Source organism: Chiloscyllium punctatum, chromosome 32 (genome assembly GCF_047496795.1).
Source record: "Chiloscyllium punctatum isolate Juve2018m chromosome 32, sChiPun1.3, whole genome shotgun sequence".
In the NCBI taxonomy this organism is placed as follows: Eukaryota; Metazoa; Chordata; class Chondrichthyes; order Orectolobiformes; family Hemiscylliidae; genus Chiloscyllium; species Chiloscyllium punctatum.
The window spans coordinates 6308686-6319581 of NC_092770.1; the positions used below are offsets into that span (position 1 = coordinate 6308686).

Below are 10896 nucleotides of genomic sequence, written 5' to 3' on the forward strand. Positions count from 1 at the left end.
CTGAGTAGAATCGTGAATACAATCCAGTCCATCACACAAACCTGTCTTCCATACATTGACTCCATTGATACTTTATGCTGTTTCAGGAAACCAATTAATATAATCAACGACCCTGGTTACACTCTCTTCCACCTTTTTCTGTCAGGCAGAAGACATAGAAGTTTGAATACATGTCTGAACAGATTCAAGAACACCTCCTCCGCTGTTATCAGACTTTTGAACGGATGTCTCAAATTTTAATTCTGATCTATCTATCTGCACCTTCCCTGTGGTTTAAACACTGTATTCTGCACACTGTTCTGCTACCCTGATGCATTTTGTATGGTACCATTTGCCTGTAGAGCAAACAAAAATCCTTCACTGTATCTCGGTACACATGACAACAATAAATCAACCTTGAACTCAAATCTCAAGTGGTGATCAGCATAGAGAAGCAGTGATTCTACATTTGAGGGAAGGTGGTAGATGGCAATCAACAGGAGGTTTCCATGTTCGCTTTTGATGAGTTTTGATGGAGTCAATATTGGGGACTGCAATGGCCATGGCCTACATACAGCAATGTACTGCCACCTTTCCCAATTTTGCCACAAATTCCTAAATGTTGAAGAGGAATTTTGAGGGTTGGTTGAGCAAGGAATGGCCTTGTCATATCTGGCACTTAGATCTGTGCCAGGTATGGAACAGCCCTTTCCTGAAGAAGGGCTTATGCCCGAAACGTCGATTCTCCTGTTCCTTGGATGCTGCCTGACCTGCTGCGCTTTTCCAGCAACACATTTTCAGCTCTGTGCCAGGTAGTCCGTCAATTTTATTCTGAATTTACCTAACTGGAGTGGCTTGAAGCAACATTGGTTAGCCAATTCAGAAAACAGTAATGTGGTAATGACATTGCTGGTCTGGAGTCACATACAGGCCCTAAAGAGGTCATTAATAACCAAGATGAGTTTTTATTTAAAATATGGCAGTTCCTTGGTCATTATTATTAAGACTAGCAGTTTATTCCGGATTTTTTTTTAAAACAATCAACAATTTAAATTCTGCAGATACCATAGTGCAAGCTGAACTCATCTCTGGAGAATTAATTTAGACCTTTACACTTTTAGATTTCTCAGGTTTCAAAATTGTGAAGACTTAAGCTCATCAATGGAACCCACTGAAGACTATTTTCAATTTAATTAATATCAAGTCAGCATTGTGACATTCCACTCTCCATATTTTTTAATATTGAACTGTTCTCATTGATCGATTCAAGATGGCCGACATTGAGCAACTCCTTGAGAGCTCCCTGCAGCAGACCAACTCTAATAGTTCTTATAACCATTAACAGATCAGCATTTTTTCCAGATAAACATCTAATTGAAATATGAATGAGGCAGAGCCCAAATCTTTTGTAATAAAGAGCATTTTGAGGCTTTTGCTGCAAATATACTTTACCTCATTACAAGGATAGCATGACTACTTAGGCTGTAATTTTCCACTGATCATGAAACAGCACCACATATGCAGGGTAACTTGGTAAAACAATAACAATGTATAATCCCAATTGAATTTTAGCAGAAACATTCTCAGTACCTGCCAAGAATCAAAACATGTCAACTAAGTCACTAAAATGTATAGCACTTGATAAAAGGCACAGCTATGATGAAAGTGCCTCGCAAGCATTTCACACTGAGGCACAGTGAGCACAGGGTGATTTTGATACACTTATCTCCACTTCAGTAAGTTGAGATGTAATGTTCAAGGTAAGAAATACTGATTATATACTTTACCAATGGTGAACTGACACTGTGAATGTGATTCCACTCATGGCCTCTGCAAATAGACTGAAGATTTATATTTCCTGGACCACCCAGCCCCACATAATGCATCAATGATTACCTACAAGTTTATGATCAAGCCTATTTCTTACCAGTTAATCCTGGATCATCCTCCCTTAACATCACTGCACTAACAGTCAAGTCTTCTGAAAAGCTTCTTGGTGAATCAGTTGTGGCTTTCATACTAGTCTTCTGCGGAGTGAAAAGAGGTGCAGTGTCCTCGGCATCTTCTGCTATATGTTGCTATATAAAATGTTTAAAGAGTCAAAAAGCAGAAAGCAATTTTAAAATTATCCTTTTTGGCCATTAATGATAATTCAGAACTTTAACTTCTAATAAAGACTAATTATTATTCCAGTTTCATTTAACAGACCGCAAAAGGAAGTAAACAGTGTACTTTTCAGTATAGTGAAACCAAATTTAAGATGCCTTCTTTCTCCACTCCACTCTTCCTACAATAGTTCACTGTATTGATGTTTTATGGTGATTTTGTATTTATTTTCTTTGCCTTACTTTCCAACATTTCCAATTCAACAAGTTTTGATACCACTTTGTTTAAAACAAAAAGGAAGTAGTATAACTGATATTGCCACAAATTACCGGAAGCATGTCAACATTCAGAGGACAAGCTAAAATAGGACTGATTTTATCAGTTTGAGACTTACTTATGCCTGGGCTATTAACCAGTGACTTAGGTTTCATCAGTGATCGCAAACCTGTTTATGATGTACCAACATGACAAACATGTACCAACCACCAAATATATCCAAAAACACTGGCTCAAAGTTATCTACAATAATAAGGTGGTTATTAGTGTTTGTCATTTTTCCAGGTTAAATCTGCAGCTTCTGCAACCTGCACAAGTGCAGTTAAACATAGAAATTCATGCATTACTGCCATAGGACACCATGATTCTTTACAGGCTACATAGTTACAGTTCTTACCAATAAGCTTAACATTCAAATGACTGCCAAGACCTTAACTTGCCCACTAATTCTGGATTTTTAGGGAGGAAAGAGGATGAAATTTGTTCCTTTTTGGAATTACTGACGATGTTAGGACTCATGAATTCTGAGTCAGCTTTTAATGACATATTAGTGATTGCTCTGGTCCTAAAACTGATGCTTCATGTGTCAAGGCTCATTCTATCTCAAGAAAATTCAAGTTGACAAGATATATATTTTTTTGTCTTTTCCTTCTCTCTCTTTCAATGCCATATGCATTTCCTAATCTTTCTTACTACAACCATTTACATTATTGATTTATTTCAAAGAAGAGAAACGATGAATAAATCTTGGAATTAATGTTTTATTCTCACCAAATGTGTATCTGGTACAAGTAGAGTTGGTCTAATTGATCCTAAAATTGATGACCCGTCCGTCTGCTTTAGAGGACAGATTCGAGTCTGTGGTGTATCTGTAATACAAACCAGAAGTTAACTTCAATAACTAACATGAATATCAGCTCAGAATATCCAAACTTAAGTAATATCATGATGGCGCAAATAAAATCAGGGTTGCACAAGAGATCAGAATTGAAGGAGATTGCAAAGATCGGGAGGGGGTGAGAAATAAAGGAATTTGAAAAGAAAGGAAAATCTTTGAAATTTAAGATTTTTTGAACTGTTATCGAATGTGTTTTAGTGAGTACAGGGCAAATGTATGAAGAGAGCTTAGAGAAAGGTACAACAGTTAGCAAGCTTTGGATGAGCTCAGGTTTACAGACTCTATATTGTGGGAAGCTGAGCACAGTCAGGTCGAGAGGCATATCAAGGTTTCAGCAGATGTGCTGAGACAAGGTTAGAGATAAGTGATGTTACAGAGTGGCAATAAGCAGTTTTACTGGCTCAAAAGTCAGTTATCCTAATTAATACTTACAGAAGTCTTGGAATATAAGAGCTGTAGCTCGAGTAGCTGTTACAAGATGGAAGCTGGAACTTTCTTTATTGTGCAACAATATTTCTAGAGAATGAGTTAAGCAAAGTTGGATCTGAAAGTTCACAAATAGTCATCACTTCTTTCCAACAAATCTTTATTGGTACTTGTTCTACATTAGTACCAGAATCCCCAAATTAAAATATAGACGATATTTGAACTGTCACTCTTCAAAACTGCTCTATTACCCTTGTGTTGATTCTTCCAAAAGTCGTTGACCATGATGTAATTATTCATTACCTCAAAGGATTTCTTGAGTCTACAGCATAGAAACAAGCCCTCAAGTAAAAGCAAAATACTATAGATGCTGAAATCTGAAACAAACAGAAAATGGAGAAACTCAGCAGATCTGGCAACATCTGAGGAGAGAAAATTAGTGTTAATACTTTGAATCCGATCTGAATCCTACTCAGTGTTTCCTGACTTACAGCCAGCTTGCTATCTATTTTGCCAACGACATCAATTTTAAAGACTCATGACAAAGGTCAGAAAATATCATATAGTATCTTACCCAAGGTCTGTTGCAAATCTAATATATTCACTAAATTACCTGATGCTACTCCTTCAAAGGATTCAATTAATTTTCCAAAATGCTGTAATTCTTCTCTTTCTAGATTGCACACAAATTGTGCCTATAAGTAAAAAGTCCATTATTTTTCAAACAAATGTTAACTTTTTTTGGGTTCCCTTGACTTGCCCTTTTTTCCTTAACTATGAAAACAGCATGCTCGTTACACTGGCAACCTTGTCCACATTTGAACACGTCCTCTTCAACTTTATAAATCATGTGTCATTCAATCATACAGATGAGGAGTAGGTGTAATGTCATTTCAACAAACTCTCCAAGTCCAACATTCTCTCTTAAAAGTCACTCTCCAAAACGGTGTTCATAGAAATACAGGTCTTTTTATGCAGTTTCTTATCCCATTAACAAAAGAATGCTCTGTTTGTGCAATATTAATAGCTTTATTCATCCTCTAGAACTCCTCAAAGCTCTATCTGCTTTCCCACTTTTTTCTTCGATACAAAATTATTTTGCTCATCTTTCATTCAGCTTCCTTCAGATCACATGTTCAACATTTAAATCTCCTGTTTTACAGTCACAGAGATGGACAGCATAGAAACAGACTCTTCGGTCCAACCTGCCCATGCTGACCAGATATCCCAACCCAATCTAGTCCCACCTGCCAGCACCCGGTCCATATCCCTCCAAACACTTCCTATTCATATACCCATCCAAATGCCTTTTAAATGTTGCAATTGTACCAGCCTCCACCACTTCCTCTGGCAGCTTATTCCATACACATACCACCTTCTGCACGAAAACGTTGCCCCTTAGGTCACTTTTATATCTTTCCCCTCTCACCCTAAACCTATGCCCTCTAGTTCTGGACTCCATGACCCCAGGGAAAAGACTTTGCCTATTTACCTGATCCATGCCCCTCATAATTTTGTTAACCTCTGTAAGGTCACCCCTCAGCCTCCGACGCTCCAGGGAAAATAGCCACAACTGTTCAGCCTCTTCCTATAGCTCAAATCCTCCAACCCTGGAAACATCCTTGTAAATCTTTTCTGAACGCTTTCAAGTTTCACAATCTCTTTCCGATAGGAAGGAAATCAGAATTGCATGCAATATTCCAACTGCGGCCTAACCAATGTCCTGTACAACTGTAACATGACCTCCCAACTCCTGTACTCAATACTCTGACCAATAAATGAAAACATACCAAACGCCTTCTTCACTATCCTATCTACTTGCAACTCCACTTTCAAGGAGCTATGAACCTGCACTCCAAGGTCCCTTTGTTCAGCAACACTCCATAGGACCTTACCATTAAGTGTATACGTCCTGCTAAGATTTGCTTTCCCAAAGTGCAGCACCTTGCATTTACTTGAATTAAACTCCATCTGCCACTTCTCAGCCCATTGGCCCATCTGGTCAAGATCCTGTTGTAATCAGAGGTAACCCTCTTCGCTATCCACTACACCTCCAATTTTGGTGTCATCTGCAAACTTACTAACTGTACCTCTTATGCTCGCATCCAAATCATTTATGTAAATGACAAAAGGGAGAGGGCCCAGCACCAATCTTGTGGCACTCCACTGGTCACAGGCCTCCAGCCTGAAAAACAACCCTCCACCACCACCCTCTGTCTTCTACCTTTGAGCCAGTTCTGTATCCAAATGGCTAGTTCTCCCTGTATTCAGTGAGATCTAACCTTGTCAATCAGTCTCCCATGGGGAACCTTGTTGAATGCCTTACTGAAGTCCATATAGGTCACATCTACCGCTCTGCCCTCATCAATCCTCTTTGTTACTTCTTCAAAAAACTCAATCAAGTTTGTGAGACATGATTTCCCACGCACAAAGCCATGCTGACTATCCCTAATCAGTCCTTGCCTTTCCAAGTACATTTACATCCTGTCCCTCAGGATTCCCTCCAACAACTTGCACACCACTGACATCAGGCTCACTGGTCTATAGTTGCTTGGCTTGTCCTTACCACCCTTCTTAAACAGTGGCATCATATTAGCCAACCTACAGTCTTCCGGCACCTCATCTGTGACTATCAATGATACAAATATCTCAGCAACAGGCCCAGCAATCATTTCTCTAGCTTCCCACAGAGTTCTCGGGGTACACCTGATCAGGTCCTGGGGATTTATCCACCTTTACCTGTTTCAAGACATCCAGCACTTCCTCCTCTGTAATATGGACATTTTGCAAGATGTCACAATCTATTTTGCTACTTTCTATATCTTCCATATCCTTTTCCACATAAAATAATGATGCAAAATATTCGTTTAGTATCTCCTCCATTTTCTGAGGCTCCACACAAAGGCCACCTTGCTGATCTTTGAGAAACCCTATATTCTTCGAGGAGAAAGTGAGGACTGCAGATGCTGGAGATCAGAGCTGAAAATGTGTTGCTGGAAGGCGGAACCCTCCAACCACAAGGGATGAACTTAGATTTCTCCAGTTTCCTCATTTCCCCTCCCCCGACCTTGTCTCAGTCAAATCCCTCGAACTCAGCACTGCCTTCCTAAACTGCAATCTTCTTCCTGACCTCTCCACCCCCAGCCCCACTCCGGCCTATCACCCTCACCTTGACCTCCTTCCACCTATCGCATTTCCAACGCCCCTCCCCCCTACCTTTTATCTTAGCCTGCTGGACACACTTTCCTCATTCCTGAAGAAGGGCTTATGCCCGAAATGTCGATTCTCCTGTTCCTTAGATGCTGCCTGACCTGCTGTGCTTTTCCAGCAACACATTTTCAGCTGAGGCCCTATATTCTCCCTGGTTACCCTTTTGTCCTTAATGTATTTGTAAAAACCCTTTGGATTCTCCTTAATTCTATTTACCAAAGCTATCTCGTGTCCCCTTTTTGCCCTGCTGATTTCCTTCTTAGGTATACTCCTATTTCCTTTATACTCTTCAAAGGATTCACTCGATCTATCCTGTCTATACCTTACATATGCTTCCTTCTTTTCCTTAACCAAACCCTCAATGTCTTTAGACATCCAGCATTCCTTATACCTACCAGCCTTTCCTTTCACCCTAACAGGAATGTACTTTCACTGGATTCTCGTTATCTCATTTCTGAAGGCTTCTCATTTTCCAGCCGTACCTTTACCGGCAAACATCTGCCCCCAATCAGCTTTCAAAAGTTCTTGCCTAATACCATCAAAATTGGCCTTTCTCCAATTTAGAACTTCAACTTTTAGATCTGGTCTATCCTTTTCCATCACTATTTTAAATCTAATAGAATTATGGTCGCTGGCCCCAAAGTGCTCCCCCACTGACACCACAGTCACCTGTCCTACCTTATTTCCCCAAGTGTAGGTCAAGTTTTGCACCTTCTCTCGTAAGTAGACATATTGAATCAGAAAATTTTCTTGGACACACTTAATAAATTCCTCTCCATCCAAACCCTTAACACTATGGCAGTCCCAGTCTATGTTTGGAAAGTTAAAATCCCCTACCGTAATCACCCTATTATTCTTACAGATAGTTGAGATCTCCTTACAAATTTTTTTCTCAATTTCCCTCTGACGATTAGGAGGTCTATAATACAATCCCAATAAGATGATCATCTCTTTCTTATTTCTCAGTTCCACCCAAATAAAATCCCTGGATGTATTTCCAGGAATATCCTCCCTCAGCACATGGATCAATGCACGTCCACCATCACACTTAAGCAAGCAAATACTTGTTTCTTCTGATTCCTCAAAAACAGCTTCATTTTGAATCTTTCGTGTGGTTACACGACCAGAGGATTTTACCTCCATGAGCCGGAACCTTTCTGTCATGAAGCCAAGAATGTCTTCAAATTTAGTTATAAATTTTCATTGTTGCTGAGTGTATCCAAGAAACTGTCTATTCTTTTTTCTTCTTTAATCTCTCCATACAGAACTTGAGTATTACCTGCACAAATTTAGTCAAAGTTTTTACCTTGAACTCACCAGGTAAATTGTGGTGGGGGGGGGGGGGGGGGGGGGGGGGAGAAAGAGAACAAAACGGGAAAACAACTTTCATACTATATTGAGGAGAATGCGAATTGATTGGGAAGTGGACTGTAATTGGTAGAGATATTGCTATGAAGAGTACACCAGTGGACAAACAGATTTATGAAAACCCTGATATAAACTACAGATTATAATCAAGCATACTTTGCCACAAATAAAATTGGACAGATGAAAATTATGCATTTTAATAACCATTGCAAAAGTTCAGAAATAAGTGTCTAGAATACTGGAAAAGAAAAGTCAATGCCCTATTTGTCTTTCAATTCACAGCTTGTAAGAGAGGATCGCTCCTGCCCTTGATCATTCCTCTGCCAACTTTTCAAAAAATCCTTTGAATGAGATATTGCCAAGCTCCATGTTCTGAAGGCTTATTCTTGGTGGGTTGATTCTTTTTGAAATATTGATAATTATCTTCAAGTCCTTCCCTAATAAATGTCCCAGGCCATATGCCTTACAATCTAGATGATAATAATAGTTTCCATACTTCATTTCTTAAAAATGACAATATTCCTGAGTCACAAAGATAACTGAGAAAATGTCCAAGGGAATTAAGAAAATAAAAGGAACACAACATTTCACATAGAAAATATAGGTTAAATGTTTCCACTGGAGGCGCTTTGGTCAGAATGGTATTAAGCGAAAAGGATACCGTCAACATGTTTTTTTGTAGCATTTCGCCTCAGAGAAGTTCTACTAGTCTCGGAGTTCCGGACTATAGGAGATGGGAAGTCTCCACTTATTTGTCTGAAATAAGATGATCTATAGCTTCAGAAAACAATGCTAAGATATTAAAGATAGCTACAAAACTTCATACTGCTACACAATTCAAACTTATGTTATTGTTCAATAATTTCGTTCTAAAAATGACTAAAAATAAACTATTGATGTTACCCGCCTTTAAACAGGAAAATGAAGATCAAATTCTAAAGTTTAAAAATCCAAAGCAAATACATTGCACCTTCATGTAAAACTTTCTTTAGTTTCCAAAGACCCCAAATGAAACCTTGCTGCTACCTTGTATCTGCTCCCCACCACCATCTCTCCCATTTACCAGGCCAGACACAGATTTTGCTCAGTTGCTCAAGAAACACCATCATCATTTTTATCCCTTCCCACCACCTGCATCCTATTCCATCCCCGCCTTCCAGCTGCAACCCCTTCCATCCCACGGCACCTCCCGATTCCTGCTCTCTCCCGCAACTCTCCACCTCCTGTTCTCCTTCCCCTCCTCTCCCCCACTCACCCATACCCTCCTTCCCCCACCCCCACCTTCCCCCACTCACCCATACCCCCCTTCCCCCCACCCCCCCCTTCCCCCACTCACCCATACCCTCCTTCCCCCACCCCCCCCCTTCCCCCACTCACCCATACCCTCCTTCCCCCACTCCCCCCCTTCCCCCACTCACCCATACCCTCCTTCCCCCACTCCCCCCCTTCCCCCACTCACCCATACCCTCCTTCCCCCACCCCCCCTTCCCCCACTCACCCATACCCTCCTTCCCCCCACCCCCCCCTTCCCCCACTCCCCCCCTTCCCCCACTCCCCCCCTTCCCCCACTCCCCCCCTTCCCCCACTCCCCCCCCTTCCCCCACTCCCCCCCTTCCCCCACTCCCCCCCCTTCCCCCACTCCCCCCCTTCCCCCACTCCCCCCCTTCCCCCACTCCCCCCCCTTCCCCCACTCCCCCCCTTCCCCCACTCCCCCCCTTCCCCCACTCCCCCCCTTCCCCCACTCCCCCCTTCCCCCACTCACCCATACCCTCCTTCCTCCAACCCCCACCTCCTCCATCCCTCCAACCCCCACTGCCCTTTCTTCTTCTCCTCCCACCGTCCTTCTTCCCTGTTTCTTCTTCTCAGCCCCTCCCCATTCCCCTTCGTCTCCCATCCTTGTCCCCACTCTCCCGATCCCACACTCTCTCCTCTCCTCTCCTCTCCTCCCCTCCCTCTCCTCCCTCTCTCCCTCTCTCTCTCTCTCTCTCTCGCACCGGGCCATGGACATCATTCTGGTTTAAGCCCATCTCACGCGGGCGCTGAAGATAAAGTCGCTCTTCCTACCTTTCCAATAACTGTATTTTTGACATGGTGAATGCAGACGAACTACCGCCTGTTGATCCCCCAAAAACAGCAAAACTAAACCGCCATCTCCATCTGCGCGCAGCGTAACCGCCGCCTCCTTCAGGATCAAGAGGCAACGCATTCTCTCCGGAGCTCAGCGCCAAACTGAGCGCCCTCTGTGGCTGGCGAGCAAATTGACGTTGACTCCTTAACAAGCATTTCAATGCATAGACTAAGTTGAAAATCACACCTTGACCTCGAGGTTGGAATACAGACAAGACTCCAACCTCTCAAATTTAATGCATTGTCTGAGCTGAGATGTCACCTTTCTTTTTATAGAACCTGAAATTATCCAGGAATGTGACTTGAAAGAAGTCCTAGGATGTACGTATTAATGAATTGAAACCTGCAACCCATTCTAACCGATTAAAGACTTCAAGCAATCTAGCTTTGTTCAGTACATTGCATCAGTTGTATGACACTTTAATCTTTTCCTATAAATTTTATGTCCTATGATCCTGCTCCACTAGATACCTGACGAAGGAGCAGTGCTCTGAAAGCTTGTACTT

At 41.7% G+C, this 10896-nt stretch overlaps 1 protein-coding gene across 2 annotated transcripts in view; it reads right to left on the minus strand.

The window, feature by feature from the left end:
* Window positions 1-10453, minus strand: part of nup107 (nucleoporin 107) — a 51881-nt gene extending 41428 nt beyond the window's left edge. The window contains exons 1-5 of one of the 2 annotated variants that reach the window (XM_072551545.1): window positions 10328-10453; window positions 8925-9019; window positions 3692-3775; window positions 3133-3230; window positions 1907-2057 (exon numbers count right to left, since the gene is read on the minus strand). In XM_072551545.1, the coding sequence (XP_072407646.1) occupies window positions 1907-2057; window positions 3133-3230; window positions 3692-3775; window positions 8925-9019; window positions 10328-10353 (454 nt within the window). In that variant the 5' untranslated portion in view covers window positions 10354-10453. Of the gene's footprint in view, window positions 1-1906; window positions 2058-3132; window positions 3231-3691; window positions 3776-8924; window positions 9041-10327 lie in introns of both variants that reach the window. The other variant, XM_072551544.1, reaches the window with a different exon arrangement.
* Between the last annotated feature and the right edge of the window lie 443 nt (window positions 10454-10896).